Source organism: Megascapheus bottae, chromosome 5, assembly GCF_031878675.1.
Source record: "Megascapheus bottae isolate mThoBot1 chromosome 5, mThoBot2.hap1, whole genome shotgun sequence".
Classification (NCBI taxonomy): Eukaryota; Metazoa; Chordata; class Mammalia; order Rodentia; family Geomyidae; genus Megascapheus; species Megascapheus bottae.
The window spans coordinates 14,553,159-14,571,392 of NC_143513.1; the positions used below are offsets into that span (position 1 = coordinate 14,553,159).

The following is an 18,234-nucleotide window of genomic DNA, read 5'->3' on the forward strand; positions in this document are numbered from 1 at the left end:
AAGAATTTGTTATGACAGAACCAGGTGCTAGTGGCTTACACATGTAATCCTAGCTACTCTGGAGGATGAGATTTGAGGATGGAGGTTCAAAGCCAGCTTGGGCAAAAAAGTCTGTGAGACTCTTATCTCCAATTAACCACCCAAAAACTGGAAGTGGTGTTGGGCATCAAATAGCTCAAATAGTAGAGTGGTAGCCTCGAGATAAAGAGCTCAGGGACACACTACCCAGGCCCAGGGTTTAAGCACCACAAGAGGAAAAAAAAAAAGAATTTCTTATGACAATAAAGAACTCTCCACTGCATGCATCTGAGAGAGCAAAGTGACATCCTTTTCCAAGCCCCACAAGATTGTTACAAGACCAGCATGTCCAAATGTCAGTGATTTAAATTTTTCATTAGACTTCTAGCTATCTATAGTACAGTAAGATATCTGAGGTTAATACAAATTAATTGACTGTCTCACAATAGCCAGGATAAAGCATTTTGAAAGCTCCCAACATATAGAAATTATGAATGTCTACCATAATAGATAAGCCAATTATTCTGATCTAATAATTGTATACTGTATTGGAATGTTATTTTAAAAGTCATAATAAGTACAATGAATATGTCCATTAAGAATATTTTAATAAAAAAATAAAAACCAAGGGACTGCGAGTTGGCCTAGAGGTAGAGTGCTTGCCTAGAATGCATGAAGACCGTGTTCAATTCCTCAGTACCACATACATAGAAAAATGCTGGAAGTGGTGCTTAGTCTCAAGTGGTAGAGCTCTAACCTTGGGAAAGTCCAAGGACAGTGCTCAGGCCCTGAGCTCAAGCCCAAGACTGGCAAAAAAAAAAAAAATTAAAAAACAAAATAAGTTCTGTACCAGCTATTCTAAAAATATAAACAAAACCTATAATACATACTCTACAAAAGACATAATTAAGATGTTTCTGAGAAACAGTCACCGTTCTGTCTTTGGATTCATGCATACTGCATTTAGCTTACTGCAAAACTCCTAACTTTAGGGCCACGAGTTTGGCCTAGTGGTAGAGTGCTTACCTAGCACGCACGAAGACCCGGGTTTGATTCCTCGGTACCTCATGGGTAGCAAAAAGCCAGAAGTGGTGCTGTGGCTCAAGTGGTAGAGCCCTAGCCTTGAGAAAATCCACGGACAGTGCTCAGGCCCTAAGCCCAAGCCCAGGACTGGCAAAAAAAAAAAAAATCCTAACTTTATGTTAAACTTTTTTTTTAAATCCATAGTTCCCCTCTGTATCAACTTAGTTATAAAGTAGGCACTAAAAATGAAATTTAAGCAAGTACTTAAGATTAAAAAGGGCTAAAAAAATCCATTTTGTTCAAGAATGAAGAGGAAGAAGACACTCTATAGCTAGGTATTTTTGTTCTAGTCACTTATAGATCCCTTCAAAAATCAAAAAACAAAAAAGAACAGAAGAATGCCTGAACCAAACATCCATAAACAATGGAAAGTAGAGATAAATTGTCTGCATGTGTACAGGCCCACACAGGTTTAAGAAATCACAACCAAAAGTAAAGAAAACCTAAAAGAGCTAGAAAGCAAAATCATTAGCACAAAACTCCTAATTAGTTTAGCAGGCAATTCTGAAGGAAATAGAAAATAGGGCAGTCCTCTGTGGATGCCAATTCAAACTTCAATATAGAAGAACAAAATGGAGGTTCATGTTTTGCTGTGAATTTAGGAGGATCTAGAACCAAAGAATGCTAAAAATAAATAAAATAAAGCACTCTTAAAGCACTCTTGCAGGCCAAATCACAAGCTGTGAGGTATAGACTCACAGGGAAGGTGGATTAGGAAAACAAAAAAAGAGAAAAGGTCCCAGGATTAAGGAAATGTAAAAGAAAGTGGAAGAATCAGGAAGAATATCTTTCTGACTTTCCTGAAAACAACTAAGAAAGAAGCATTATATCATTAAGGTAGTAAAATCATTCTGATCCATTCATTTCTTCTTCCTAAAGGAGGTAAAAATTATTTTTTTTAAAAAGGAACACTAAATTCGGTGCTGTTGGCTCATTTTTCTTAACCTAGTTACTCAGGAGGCTGAGACCTGAGGATCTTGCAAGGTTCAAAACCAGCTCAGACAGGAAAGCCTATAAAATTTTTATTTCCAATAAACCAACACCAAAAATCCAGAAGTGCAACTATGGCTCAAGTGGTAAAGTGCTAGCCTAGAGCAAAAAAGGTCAGGGACAGTGCTGAGGCCCTGAGTGCAAGCCCTAGGACGGACACACACACACACACACACACACACACACACACACACAGAAGCAGTAGATATTTCATCATATGAGATAATAAAAACAAAAGAATAAAGAGTAAAATAATATTTCTATTGGCAGTAGAGGGGTACAAAATGGACAAAAAGCATGGCCTGATGTTTACAAAAATTAATAAAAATTTCCAAAATTCAGGAGCTTTTGAGCCATGAAACATTTCACAAAATTACTTGGGAATATTTTATTCATAAAGAAATGCATTCCCAGATAAATCTATCAGATTAGTTCAAAGAGCCTAATGATGTGTAGAATGCCATTATACATTTGTAATGACCATTTAATATGTATATACATACAGCAAAGAAGAGTACTTTAAATATGTGTGTTCAACTCTCTCAAATATAATATAGATGTTTTTAATATTTTCAGTATACTGACAAGGAAATTAGGGAACAACAACTTCCCATTTACTGTTTTTTTTTGTTTTTTTGTTTTTTTGCCAGTCTGGGCTTAAGCTCCGGGTCTGAACACTGTTCTTGGGCTTTCTCAAGGCTAAAACTCTACCATTTGAGTCTCAGCACCCTTCCAGTTTTTTTCTATGTATGTGGTACTGAGAAATCGAACCTGGGTCCTCATGCATCCTAGAAAGCACTCTACTACCAGGCTAACCTCCCGGCCCCTGTTTCTTCTATTTTTTGAAGCATAATGATATTTCATTATAACATTTAACTTATCAAAATCCTCTTGATTAATTTATCTTGATTAATTTTTCTACTGTTCTTTATGTAATCAGAAAGGCTTACTACACATCTAGCATGTTCTGGGCACTACCACGCTGAAGTAGATCAGGGCCGTAATTCAGGGCACATGCACCAGGCAGGTCTTGTGCAGTGAGTTACACATGACAATCGGGGGAAATCATACCAGGAATGGACAGGACGTGGAGTAAACTTTAAGCCCTGCATGATAAGAGAGTGAAAAAGCTTCTCAAGGCAGAAAGAGACATTAAGATTGATTTTTTTTCCTATGCTTTTCCAAGGTAGATGTCTATACTACAAAATTTTGTGGCCAACTTTTATCAAACTTACATTTCCAAAATTACATTTTGTATACTTACATTTAATTCATTTTTTAGAGCTTTGAGAAGAGACTCTACGGGTTCTTCATCTTCTTTGGGGTCCATAACTACACAAATTTCATGTGAAATTCTCTCTGAAATAATAGGAAAAAAGAAAAATAAAGATATCATTTTAACATTCAAACAAAATCCTACCATAGAAACCTTTGTTTACTTGTTTCCATAGCTCTTGACCAAGAAGAGGGAGGTTGTGTCTACACACCAATTAAAGTTGCCTAAACTATACATTAAAAAGTCCTGGAGTCTGTTTATCACCCAAATCTATACATTAAACAATGTAATCAATCATAGTAGAACCAACAGAAACAAGAGATTGTAGCTCTGGATTAAAAAGGGACTACGTGGAATTATCCATTTGTCTCTACCAATACCATCAATCCACATTTATAAAGAGTCTCCTAGAATCTGAGAATCTGAGAAATCATAGCTTCTCAGATGATTTGCTCTCTAGCTAAAAGATGTTCCTTTGAGGGAAGAAAGAGAACAGTCCTAGCTAGGACCAGAATTTTCCCTGACTTTTTAAGAGATGGCCAATTCAACATAATCAAGGTCTGTATCAGATGTCTTGATTTTAAATATAAACTGTGAGACATCATGACACTCAAATATGTGCAGTCCTCTGCAGCAGACAAATTTGACATGGTAAGAAATGCATAAATGCTTACCATTTAAGAAGACATTGCTTTGATATGCTGTCATGTGATAAACAAGCAGAGTGTAAAGCCAGATAGGAGGCCAAAATCAAGTCATTCTGAAGACATTATCCAATTTAATGCTTCAAAATAAATATTATTAACTAAATATTGTAATTCCTATTTACATTCAAGATGTTTCCATCCAGATTGTCCCTAAAACTATGCCCTTCTACAAGGTTGCCTACCTTGTATCATTTTCTGTAAAACATAGTAACACATTCTTCACTTAAGTACTTCACTCAAAAAAAACGTGAACATTTGTGAGCAAAGTCATTCAAAATGTTTGAAAATTTCTTCTATTTTGAATATATAGACCTGGTGAAACACTTACATTAACTTTTTGGACTCAATTTACTTATGTGAGAGGATAGTCCCAACTCTTAGAACTCACACATAATTAAGTCAGAAGCCAGTAGTTCACATCTGTAGCCCTAGATTCTTATAAGGCTAAGATTGGCAGACTCATATTTTAAGACCAGCCCAGGTATACCCCAAGAGAGGTCTTCTCAACTAATAGTTGGACACACTTGATGCTCCCTGCCATCCCAGCTACCTGGGAGCCTGAGTTCATGAGACATCACCTTGAAAGAATTAAAGCTTGGCATAATGGTTTGTACTGGTCACCTCTGCTATTAAAAGGGGAAAAAAAATTCCTGGATCTCACTCTAGATGGGGACCTGGGAAAAAAGATAGTAGGTCAAATGAGACAGTGTACAAAAGGCCTAGAGGCATTGCTCAGCAACAAACCTGGTGCCTAACAAAAATAAAGCCTGAGATTCAAACCCCAGTATCCCAAAGAGAAAACGAAAAATAAAGCTAAGACATCTAAATTACATGATCTTAATACAATTTAAGAACACAAAACACAAACAAATGGCTCAGACTGTAAGTACTTATGGAACATCCTGGGGTAAGAGATTTAAACTGGTAAGAATATCAGATTAAGTCTAGAATAAAGGACTCATAGGTCACTCCTAAAAGGTGAGAAGGTTTTCCTAGAGCTGAGAGGAAGGAGCTCTGAAAATAATTAAAGGAAGTTAAAAAAAAAACAGCAGCAAAATGTCCAAATGTATTGATATAAGAAAAGTATCCATGTATGCACAGATTACTGACAATAGAATTACTTGAAAACTATGGAATAATTTGGCAGTGAACTGGCAATGAGATGGGCTGTCTCTGAGGTCATATTCTCGAGATCATGTGAACTCTACAGTGACCAGAAAACTCTCTATCAGAAGATAACTATCCTCCAAGCAGTAGCTTTGGAAGCAAAGCCAACCAAAACTTTGTGTATCATGAAATTCAATGTTTAGACAAAATTTAGCTAGTAATATCCTAGCAAAAATCTAGATAATGAAGTTGGTAAACACTTCTTATGAAAAATAAACACAAAAAACAAAATTTATTGTATAAAGTAATTTATAAATGACACAATTAATGTCATAATACCACACTCATTTTGAAAAATTGATAGAATAATACACAAAAATAGAACAAAATGTAGCAAGAGGTTGATTTTTCATGTTTTGTTGCATAAAATAAATAAAATATATCAAACCTTATAAGTAACCTTTCCAAATTCACTTACAAATTCCAGCTTTAAAAATCTCAAATCTAAAATCCATCATTTTAGATATTCTGTATGAATAAATACTATAATTAAAGTTTTATTTCCTTCTTTTCAACTCATAATTTTATCTGATAAAAAACTGGTGCTAGTTGTTCATGTCTATACTCTTAGCTTCTTGGGAGGCTAAGATCTGAGGATCACAGTTCAAAGCCAACCTGGGCAGGAAAGTTTACAAGATTTATATCCAAGTAACTATCAAATCACAGGAAGTGGAGTTGTGGCTCAAAGTAGTATAGTACTAGCCTTGATCAAAAGAGCTCAATGACAACTTTCAGGCCCTGGGTTCAAGTCCCATGACTGTCAAAACAATAAAAAAGAATTTTGCCAAGAGATGGCTGAATGGAGGCAACCATAGATCCCACCATAGAAAGTGCTGCAGTATCAAGCTGACTTTGAATCACGATCTTCAGAGCTCAGCCTCCTGAGTAGCCAGGATTACATGAGTGAGCCAGGAAAGTCAGGCTTGATAGTTCATTTTTATTCATGTATGTGTAGCCTGTGTACTGTCAAGAAAGTTATATTGGAGTTGAGAGTACAAAGCAGAAAAACATTTCATAATATTTATTATGAAAATTCTTGCCTTTAATAGTAGTACTAGAACCATTAAAGTAACTTTTACATTTAGATGCAAGCTATCTTTGTTTTTCCTTTTGCTTCCTTACTTCTCTTTGCTTATGCTTGCTTTCCTTTGTTTCAGTATTTGTCTTTGTGTATGATTGGATCTAGTTGTATCATTTTGGGTTTGGTTTCATCTGCATGATTATATTAGTTACATACAAGCAAAGAATAGTCTCCAATAGTCTCTTAAATAAAATGCTTAGGAATATAGAGATTAACGCGAAGAATTCTTGGCTGGTTCCCCGATCCACAGTTCACTAGAAAAGACAATACTCTCAAAAGCAAAAGGGTTCATGATCCCTGAAGCATATATACATTGAAAGTAGAGAAGATGGCTTGTCAGATCAGTTGTTTTGTGCAGGGCCCTCCAAAGCAGTAATTGCGTACTGTTACCTCCAACTAGAGAAATACAGGAAAGAACTTTCAAGCAGATGATGAGCCTCATTTTGTTAGGCTTTTCAAACAACTGAGAGAGGAAGGAACATTTTCAGAATTCCAATCATTTCCCCTGGAGGGCCATCAAAAAATGTCTAAGTTGATATCCTGAATGTCAAAATTTTGAATGTATCATTGCTCCTGTGACAGACTCTTTTGAAATTCTCTCAGGTTTCAATTAAGTGGTAAATACACAGAATCACTTGAGGGCTTCCCATCCCCTGACTAGTTCTTTGCCATCTAAAATTTTACTATCTTTTGATAGGTTATATGGTTTAGTAATATATTGCTTACATACAAAGTTTTTCATGCAATTCCAGTGTTACGCTAAATACAGTCATTCAGAAGCAATAGGAACTTTAGTGCATAAATCTGTAAATTTATGAAGGGAGCCAAAATCTCATTTAGGACAGCCATCTTTTAAACATCATATTTTTTTGTTGGACAAATAAACCAAAATACTAGGTGAAACAAGTTCCCTAAGTAAATGGGCAAAAATCCAGTACCATGAGATTTTCCCATAAGACCTTATCCATTGTACTGACCTTTCAAAAGCTTTCGAATGTTTAGGTAATAAGAACTGTATCAAACCCAAGCATATTCACTTCCAAAAAGAAAAAATCACTCCAGGTGAGGGTAGTTAGTACCTTCCATTTTTTGGTTGAGTCCCTTAAATAAAAACCCAATTTGGCTTCCTACATTCTTCCTCTTCATGATTTAAAAATGATATTAAACAGAATCACAATCCAGACATGATTGTGCACATCTGCAATGCTACCAACTGGGAGATAGAGGTAAAAAGACAGAATTCAAAGCCGGCTTGGTCTATATATTGAGATCCTATCTAAAAGAGAAAAAAAAAAACTCACAACTTATGCAACTTGACATCACTCTCTCAGCTTTATTTGCAGAAGGGTGATTAAAGTTTCTCTTAATGTTTGAGAAAAAATGTTATTAGCATAAAAGAGAAGCATGCTGCCAGTGAATGAGTGACAAACAAAAACAAGCCCTGTCTCTAAGACAAATGGGCATCATGATCAAGAAATAAACTTGCCCCTTAGCCTAATTTTGATTAAGTTCTAAATACTAAGTCCCAGTGATTGTAAATAGAGATTCCCTTCTTGAACACTTGTTTGTTAAACTTATCATTTAAAATATAATGTAAAATCAACGTTAATAAATTATTTAATAAAAAAATGTTAGGTAAGGAATACCTAAAATCTGATCGTGATTCACTAATGTTTTTAGATAACCTTACCATGAATAAACCTGTAATTGATAAAAAATAAAAATAAACTTGCTAGAAACCTACACATATGCTGAGAAAAGATAAAGGTGAATTCTGTTGTTAAAGTGGATGTTTCTGGTGGAGGAAATCCAAATCCCGTGGGCAGATTTTTCATAAAGGATGCTTTAAGCCATCAGGTCTGAAGCCCCTTTTCAGATTAGTCATAGAATCCAGTTGGAACTTCCCCAATTTAAAGCTGGAAGAAGTAGGCCTGTGACACCTGATCTCCTATACACACTTTTAGTTGTAAGAAGTGTATACATTTTGGTGCTTTTCAGCTGAATGGGATCATTCCCTTTGTCTGTCTCAGTAAGTATACTTCTCATCTTTATGTTTTTGTACAAAGGGCTTTTGTAAACACAATGCATATTCATTAGTACCATCCATATATATGATCTTCCTTATCTCTCCCAACACGAACCTCTCCTCAATTTTTGTTGTTTCATAAGATATGCACTGAATATTATGACTGCATTCTCCCTACTTTTGTGAAATATTTTTGAAAGAGACACAAGTTTTCAAGGTTAGTGACTCCTCAAATGTTTACAAAAAATTTCTAATATTAGTTTAAACGTATATTATATATGTTTAGCTATCTACGTCAAAATGAAGTATATGTGGCTGGCTTATGTCTATTATCAAGTTTACTTGGCTAGTTGCTTTGTAATATCTGTGGATTTCAAAATTTTGGAAAATGTCAGATTTACTAACTGATGCTTGAATTACCCTTTCACCGATGACAAATTAAGAAAATTATATGACTACACAAACGAGAAAGCCTTACTTTCTCTAAACTTGACCCAAATATTTAACTTACCAAATTACATCTTTTCTTAAAATAAAATTACAAGGAAACTAAATTCTTCTTAAATTATTTTGCTGCCTTCCTATTCTTACTAATGAAAGCTTGACGCAAATGTACTCCCATCTTCACATTAGATACAATCCGAGTGCCACTTTGAAAAGAATAAAGAACAAAAAACTATTATGCACAAAGAAGCTTGCAGATTAATGGGAAATTGAATGTCAGTCAAAAGAGCCAGAAACATCAAAAACTAAGGTCTTCAAATAAATCTTAGCTGTTACTTTGCTTTGTCCAAAGAAACATGGTTAATATAAATGGTGCCATCTCTGAATAATTAACAAGAAAAACCTGACAAAGACATTCTACAGATACATAATACTGTCCTGTTATAGATGTCAAAAAAATAAAATCCTGATTTTAATATTGCTCATCTTTTTAAATTGATTCATGAGTTTCAAAACAATGTTCCACAATCTTAAGTAAACATGTTTAAAAAAAATCACTAAAAACTGGCACAAGAACAGGCCTGAAGACCAATGGAATAAAACTGAAGACCCAGATATTAAACCACAGACCTATGGCCACCTAATCTTTGGCAAGGGAGACAAAAAAATAGAATGGAAGAAAGACAGCCTCTTCAACAAGTGGTGCTGGCAGAACTGGTTAAGCACCTGCAGAAAACTCAACTTGGATCCTTCTTTGTCACCCTGCACTAGAATTAACTCCAAATGGATCAAAGACCTGGAGGTAAAAGCCAACACACTGAAAACTTTACAAGAAGGAATAGGAGATACACTAGGCCTCCTTGGCACAGGTCGAAACTTTCTTAAGAAGGACCAAGAATCACAACAAATCAGAGAAAGGCTGAATAAGTGGGACTGCATTAAACTGCAGAGCTTTTGCATGGCAAAGGACATAGCTAGTAAATTAATTAGGAAGCCTACAGAGTGGGAGAAGATCTTCACCAACCACACAATGGATAAAGGCCTCATATATAAAATATATCAACAGCTCAAAAAATTGAATCACCCCAAAACTAATCTCCAAAGAAACAACCATCCCATTAAAAGATGGGCCAAAGACTTAAAGAGAGTCTTTTCTGAAGAAGAAACAAAAATGGCCTATAGACACATGAAGAAATGCTCAACATCTCTGGTCATAAAAGAGATGCAAGTCAAAACAATTCTAAGATTCCACCTCACTCCAGTTAGAATGGCCAGGATCAAGAAAACTAATAACAACAGATGCTGGAGGGATCACTACTACACTGTTGGTGGAAGTGCAAACTCCTTCAACCACTATGGAAAGCAGATGGCAGTTCCTCAAAAGACTAAACATAGAGCTCCCCTATGCCCCAGCAATTCCACTACTTGGCATTTACCCAACTATCCAGAAACTAGGGCAGACTAAATCCAGTAGCACAACAATGTTCATTGCAGCATTATTCACCATAGCAAAGATATGGAACCAACCTAGATGTCCCTCAGTTGAGGAATGGATCAACAAGATGTGGTATTTGTACACAATGGAATTCCATGCTGCTGTCAGAAAGAATGACATTGCCCCATTTGTTAGGAAATGGAAAGTCTTAGAAAAAATATGAAGTGAAGTAAGCCAGACTCAAAGGAACTTAGGCTCAATGGTTTCCCTCATTTGTCACAATCAGTAGAAACTATGGTCTCTCCTAGCAGAGATTTGCAATAGAGCAAAACCTAGATACATAAGGCCATGTATTATGATGCTAAATGAAAGGACCTCTAGGATATAGAAACAAAAGCCATATAATGAATGATCGTTGTCCTTAAGGTACTATGTTATCTCTCATCTCTTTTGTTGTCCCTTGGTTATCTCATATTGTTACAGTATCTCACTTTGTTACCTGATATATTGGATATATTTGTATTTGATTATTTGGAATTGGATAGGGAAAGGGGGAAAACAAGATGAGGGATGGAGGTGGGGGGGAGGGAAATGGGTACCAAGACATGAGAAAGGGTATCAATGTACGTGAATTAATGTACCTTCTATCTGGCAAATATAATGTAATATAACCCTTCTATTAATTACAATAAAAATATATGAAAAAAAATCACCAAAATGTTGAGGCATAAGTTTCTTTACATACATAAGAAATCTGCTTCAATAGAGTAAGCCATCTCATCTCAGTATTATTGAATCAAATTTGTTCATATGCAATTTTACTTTAGTCCTTTCAATGAGTTGATTTAAATATATATTAAGCTGCTTTCAAGGTATAAGTACAAAAGTGCTTAATGGCTTTACTACCCGTTTAAAAAAAAAACTATTCATGAAGAGAAGGCAATAGGCATGAGAAAGTATAGATTACTGTGTTTAATTGTGTATCAAAAGAAAACCACCTGTATAATTAATGTTCATAAGAGGATATCTCTGAAAGATATTAATGTGCCCAGGTGTCTCTGGCTCAGTTCTACAATCTGAGATACTCAGAAGGTTGAGATCTGAGAATCATGAAATCAGCTCTGGCAGAAAAGTCTGTGAAACTTTATCTCGAATTAGCTACCAAAAGGTAAAAGTGGAGGTATAGCTCCAGTGGTAGAGTGACAGCCTTGAGCAAAAAAGGCAAGCAAGAGTAGAAGGCACTCAGTTCAAACCTCAGTACCAGCAAAATAAATAAACAAAAAAATAAATAAATAAATATCATTTCTAAACCAAATTTTGAGATGAGATGTTATATTGTAGAAGAAAAGAAAGATGATTTATTCCCTTTATAATAAAACAAATACTTGTGGAAGTGACACTGTGACTCAAGTGTTAGAATACAAGCCATGGGCAAAAGAAGCTCAGAGACAGCACCAAGATCCCTGAGTTCAAGCCTTAGGACAGGCACAAAAACAAAACAAATACTTTAAAAGACTGGAGAAGAGGCTGGGAGTTTGACCTAGTGTTTTCCTGGCATGCATGAAGACCTGAGTTCAATTCCTCCATATCACATACATAGAAAAGCCAGAAGAATGGTAGAGCACTAGCCTTGAGGATTAGCCCAAGGACAATGACCAGGCCCTGAGTTCAAGGCCCAGGACTGGCAAAAAAAAAAAAAAGATTGGAAAATATTACATAATGACCTGGAAAGGCACACATTTTTATATGGATATTAATGTGAACTGAAATAATTTTAAATTTTAACATTTTCTTTCCATCATTCTATAAACTGACATAGAAAATGAAGCACTATATGCAGTTTTATGGCAAAAACTTACTTGAACTTCTACAAATACAACCAGAATAAAATAAAATTGTTTTTCACAATATCAAAGTATATACAACTACCAAATTGAATATGTCAGAAGACTGCTGAAGTGTAGGGGTATACAATGAACACAATCTTTTATTTACAAAGTCTATAGAGGCTTTTTTTTTCCACAGAAAATTTTAGAACAGTGACCCTTTTACCAGGATATGGTGGCTAGCATGTTAAATCAAGTGTGTTTTGGGACTGTGTATGGTGTATGTAAATTTTAATAAAGTATGTTACTCCTGCCATCTGTTACCACTTTAATATAGTTTGGGTTTGTCTGAACATGTAGAACAGGCTTGGGTGGGCCCACTGGCTTGTAAGACAAAAGTACAATACCTCTTTGTAAAGGGATGTTTATACATTTATCAGTCAACTGCTTGTATTTTTGTACCAATTAATCATACTACTTTGGAGAAGTTAGTTTTAATTTTCACTCAGAGTAGAAGCTTGAAAGAGTCAAAACAGTAAGTAACAAGGACTAAACCCAGTTCTACTTTAGGATAAAGAAATATTGAGATTGCTTATTTTGTTTGTTTTTGTTTTTGCTTTTTGCATAGTCATAACAATAAACCTGCAATTAACTGCATTTTAACAGACTGCCAAAGACTAATGTGAGGTTTCCACTTCCTATATGTGTTTCCTATTAACAACAGTTCACCATAAATAAAAATCCATGGAAATCCTGAAGCTCAAATAAAACTTACAATTAACCTTAAGACAAAAATGAGATATGGAGACTTAGTGCAGACTATAATTTGGAAAGTTTAGTCAAAAACTGCCTGAAGTTAGCAAATCTAAGTCAAATCAGAATGAAGTGAAATAGCTTTTCCTAACATCAAAATTATCATATTAAAATAAACCCAGATGTTGACTCAGGTGTAAATTAAGTTGTACCAAATACATATGCTAGTGTAACAAGTAATTTTGAAGTTGCAACGGGTCTTGTAAGACATGCAATTTGGTATTTATCCTAGCAAATGTTTCACAGTCAGAAAAATACTAAGTAATCAAAAAATACTTATTAAAATGTCTTCCAACCACAGATATTTAGTAAGCAAGGGAAAAAGCAGCTCACATGCCCCATCACAGAACACTAAGGAGGACGGTCTCTGATCAGTGGTGCACTAAGTGTAGCATCAGAATATCCTAGGAACTTTTTAGAGGACAGGGAAACTCTTGGAGTTTGTTGAACCCTGTTTTCATTTAGCCAGTATTAAAAACAATAGAACATTTCTTAAAAACTCAAAAACTAACAGTACACTGGAGCCTATTGCCTAAATAAGAAAAGCAAATATGCGGAAAATACAGGCCTTCACATATTACAAGCAATAACACATAGGCAAGTCTTGCAATATTTAGACTCCTCAGCTGAAACACCTACTGAATATTCACAAAAGAGATCATTTCTACTTTGTCCCTGAAATGCAGAAGTGACTATGTTATAAAAACCAAAGTTTGGGGCCGGGAGTTTGGCCTAGTGGTTAAAGTGCTTGCCTAGCATGCATGAAGACCCGGGTTCAATTCCTCAGTACCACATACATAGAAAAAAGCCGGAAGTGGTGCTGAGGCTCAAGTGGTAGAGCTCTAGCCTTGAGAAAGTCCAAGGACAGTGCTCAGGCCCTGAGCTCAAGCCCAGAACTGGCAAAAAAAAAAAAAAAAAAAAAAAAGTTTATTCTATTTCTTTGTTTTGAAGGCCTAGCAGACCACCTCATGGGTTAACCCACTTTTCCCAGAGTAATATTTATACATGGCTGGGTTGGCCTATAAATATACGTCAACACTTTGATTTATGGTTGTAGATGATCTGTTTATGCACAGAGATACACAAATTATACTACACTAACGGTTTGAAACAAAATATACTTGAAGGACAAAGAACTTGAGGGTAAACTACTAATATAGTATCAGAATCAGAGAAAAGGTTTCAGTTTCTCACATATGAAGCTAAGTGATTGTCAAATTGATTTTTCCAATAAAATGCATTTTAAAATAAATGCATGTGTTCAGAATTCACATCCAGAACATTTTTTTTCTATTTCAATAAACACTGGAATTAGGAAATTCACTCTCAACACTTGTTTGAAACAAAAGCTGTTACTTTAAACTGCTACATTTGTTTCTGGAATGGTTTTGTCAAGACTATTATATATTTAAAACAATACTCCTCAATGAAAGGTGATTTTATCCCCTATAAAACATTTAACCATGTCAGAAGACATCTTTGATTATAGCGTTGAGGGCTATGACAGAAGACAAATGTTGCTTTTATCTAATGAACACTGCTGGCCATGCTACTTAACAATATATATTTTAATAAAGTCCTAAAATGTAAGGGCTGTCCAGTCTAATTTTCCAGTATATTGCTGAGATTTAAAAATCTAATCTACATGTACATGCTGCACACATGTCCCTTCTGTATCTTGATTAGATTCTTAGCACCATGTTACTATTGTGCACAGTAAGTATTACAGTATTACATAGAGACTACCTCTATGTAGCTGTGATCTCAGCCCTAGAAATGAAAAGGAGCCTCATGCACAAGATATCTGACATTACACAACACTACTGAAGCTACTATTGCAACAAAGAAGAATTTTTAAGAAACAGTTCTGTCCATTTTTTCATATTTTTGAAAGTAATGAGTCTCGTAAGAAAAGTCTGCCCAATACACAGATATGAAAGTGTTGGGGGGTGAGAACTGTCTCTGAGCAGCAAAAATGAGATATTTTTACAATTTTACTGGAATGACACTTTCCATTATTCCCTTTCCAGTAGTATTGATGTCCCCATAATTAAATTAATAAACTAATTTTTCTTCCATAAAAGTTAAAAATCAATGTGGCATAAGAGATAATTTCACAAGCAGGAAACAAAATAAAATGCAATTATTTCAAAGAAGAAATCAGAGGCCTTACTGGCCTATGGGCATTTATCCTCCTGGGATTTAAACTGTCACGAGAAATTCTAAACTGGCTTATATTTTTTAAACACAGGAACTGACAGTCATAAGGCCAAACATACCCTTAATAATCGATTCAGCCGCATACAGATCTCGCTTGTAGGTCACCTAAAGGACAGATAAACCTCATTAGATTTAACAGACCAGGAAGGAATGTGAAAGCAATAAAGTAATGCCCCTAAGGAAATTCTTGATTTTAGAGAAACTGTAAACATATAACACTGATATCTTCTGTTAGAATAGCATTAAAAGTTCATAGTAAATCATACTTTTTTCAAAATGTCAAATGATTAATTTTAAAACTTTAAATAAAATAATATACAGAGATGGTTACCAAAATAGTATTGCTAGAATGTATTCTAATTAAATAAAATGTATTAATATTCATATAAAAATAATGCTGGGTGCTGGTGGCTCACATCCAGAATCTTAGCTACTCAGGGAGTCTGAAATCTGTTTCAAGCCAGCTGAGAAAAAAGTCCAGGACACTATCTTCAATTAATCACGAAAAAGCCAGAAGTAAAGCTATGGCCCAAAGTGGTAGATGTCTAGCCTTGGCAAAAACAAAAACCTCAAAGATAGCTCCTACATCCTGAGTTCAAGCCTCAGAACTGGCACACACATCAAAAAAAAAAAAAAAGTGTTAACATTCCTGTTTAATGCTAAGGGCTTATATGACAAGGACAAGTAGGAGAAAATCTCTGCATTAAAAAAATGACCAAGCTTCATTCATAGTTGAAATTTTCCAACATAAATTCAAATTATAATAAATTTTCTCAAGGATTTCATCATATCTAAAGGAATTTCCTGGTGTATTTAATATGCCTTTAAATTCCTAGATAAGGTTCACATTATAAAATTTGTTTTAAAACATGAATTCCATTTAAAAAAAAATCTAGGAAGTGACACTGTGGCTCAAAATGTCAGCAAGCTAGCCTTGAACAAAAAGAAAAAAATTTCAGGGACAGCAACCAGGCCTTGAGTTCAAACCCGAGTGCCAACAAGGAGGAAAAGAGGCTATAGGGCTCTACTTTATGCTTATCCACAATAGAAATCTTTGATTAAAACCAAACAGCATGCTCATTATTACATACTTTTCCTTAACATTCCAGAATTAGACCTATATCACAGAACTAAAAGGCCTACATAACAAACAATAAAATGATAAGTCAGTAAGATTACAGAAGTTCTTCATTCAGACATCCAGATGATTACAATATAAATGGTCTAAAGTCCTATTTTAACAAATATTTACCTAATTAGTATCTTATCATTCCTGTAAAATTCAACATTTTTTTTTGGTTAGCTCATTACTGGATTTGTACAGATATTTTGTTTAGCAAAAGTGGACAGAAAACTTCCATTAGTAGATTGCTCTGCTGGGCCTTTGTTCTAGGTAAATACTTGAACAAAATTACACCTTATTCTGTAGAATTCAATGAGCATTTAAGTTAGTAAGAAAAAAGAAAAGCTGCTCAAGCATTTAGCCCATCTATTAAAATAAAAAAAGGATATTACTACATTATTCCTAAAATCAGTACATGCCAACAGACATTCCAAGGTAAGTCCTCGTACTAAACTTATGGATGCATGATGCAAATTTTCTTTCTAGAAAACCAGTTATAGAAAACAGAGATTTATAAGTTCACTCTATACATTATCAAATGTACTGATCTTCGTTTTTTTGTTTTTTTTGTTTTTTTGTTTTTTTTTTGCCAGTCCTGGGCTTGAGCTCAGGGCCTGAGCACTGTCCTTGGACTTTCTCAAGGCTAGAGCTCTACCACTTGAGCCTCAGCACCACTTCCGGCTTTTTTCTATGTATGTGGTACCGAGGAATCGAACCCGGGTCTTCATGCATGCTAGGCAAGCACTTTAACCACTAGGCAAAACTCCCAGTCCTGTACTGATCTTATTAATTCAACAAATGTCTAACAACTATGTTCTAGGCTCTGGCCTAAGAGCAAAGAGGGACCAAAATCACTCATCAGTTTTTAATTAATCTACATTTTAATTATCATTGAGTCTTTTGCCTTGAGAATCCAAAATTAACTGGAATCTGAAATCCAACCTAAGACTTGCAATTTAAAGAAAGTAACTATTGCATAAATTAAACCAGGACAGGAACTGAAGGTAAAATACACAGCAAGCATAATTCATTTTCTGTTCTTTCTTGCTTCACAGAGTAAAACTGCATTCCAAATTAAAAATATGACTGACATTTTTTTCAAATAAATCTTAGTGATGGACTTTTAATGCATAGAAAAGTTTTTTCTTAAATACTCAAATAACTTTTATAATTTTTAATTTTTTATTGTATTTTATTTTTGGGGTAACACATAGAGGGATTACAGTTACATTCATCAGGTAGTGGGTACAATACTTCTTGAATATTGATACCCCTTGCCATGTTTTTCTCCCACTTTCTAACTTTTAGAATTCTTACAAGAAAACATTTGTTTTGTAATCACTGACACATAAAACGCATGCTTTCATTACCTAAAGACTGTTCTACTCTATATTAATTAACTATATATACACCAAAAGCCTATAAATTTATTTTTCCTGTCTACTTCAATCTCTAAGCTCCAGCTATTGACTACATGCATATCAAGGCTTTTCTATATGAGTTACTATATTCTATATACATCTGTGAGCACCTCAACCAAAAATTTGGAAATAACATATATATATGTATACATATATTTTGACTTAATAAAAACGAACTTCAGAAAACATATCTGACAAACTTGAAAAGTGCCTTTTTAAGAATAGCCTTATTATTATTTCCTAAATAAAACAGCTAGTGTACTTCAAAGGGAATATTACTGGAAATGTTGTAATTCTCAATTGAGGAGTTATTGAATTTTCTAACTTTTACAATATGTTATCCTCTCATTTTTTAACTTAAGAAACCATCCCAACAATCAGTGTTGAAACAGATTTGCTCTGCCAGTATGATCTGTAGTTTTCCTCTGACCTTGCACAACATCCTACAATGGAAAATAACTACTTAAAAAAAAAATACTTTAGTGATAGAACAGAATACCAGTTCTTTCAGTGACCTGTTTTCACACTGTGCTCACTGGAGTCTCAGGGGTCACATCAAGAAACTGTGCAGGTTAGACACTAGCCCAGCATCTACCACTAGGCT

General features: G+C 34.8%; 1 protein-coding gene across 5 annotated transcripts in view; it reads right to left on the reverse strand.

Moving 5' to 3' along the window:
• Crppa (CDP-L-ribitol pyrophosphorylase A) overlaps nucleotides 1-18,234 on the reverse strand; it is a 196,928-nt gene that overhangs the window by 122,045 nt on the left and 56,649 nt on the right. For all 5 annotated transcript variants that reach the window (XM_090332284.1, XM_090332282.1, XM_090332286.1 and 2 more), the window contains 2 exons: nucleotides 15,146-15,191; nucleotides 3,356-3,450 (listed from right to left, as the gene is read on the reverse strand). In XM_090332284.1, the coding sequence (XP_090188410.1) occupies nucleotides 3,356-3,450; nucleotides 15,146-15,191 (141 nt within the window). The remainder of the gene's footprint in view (nucleotides 1-3,355; nucleotides 3,451-15,145; nucleotides 15,192-18,234) is intronic.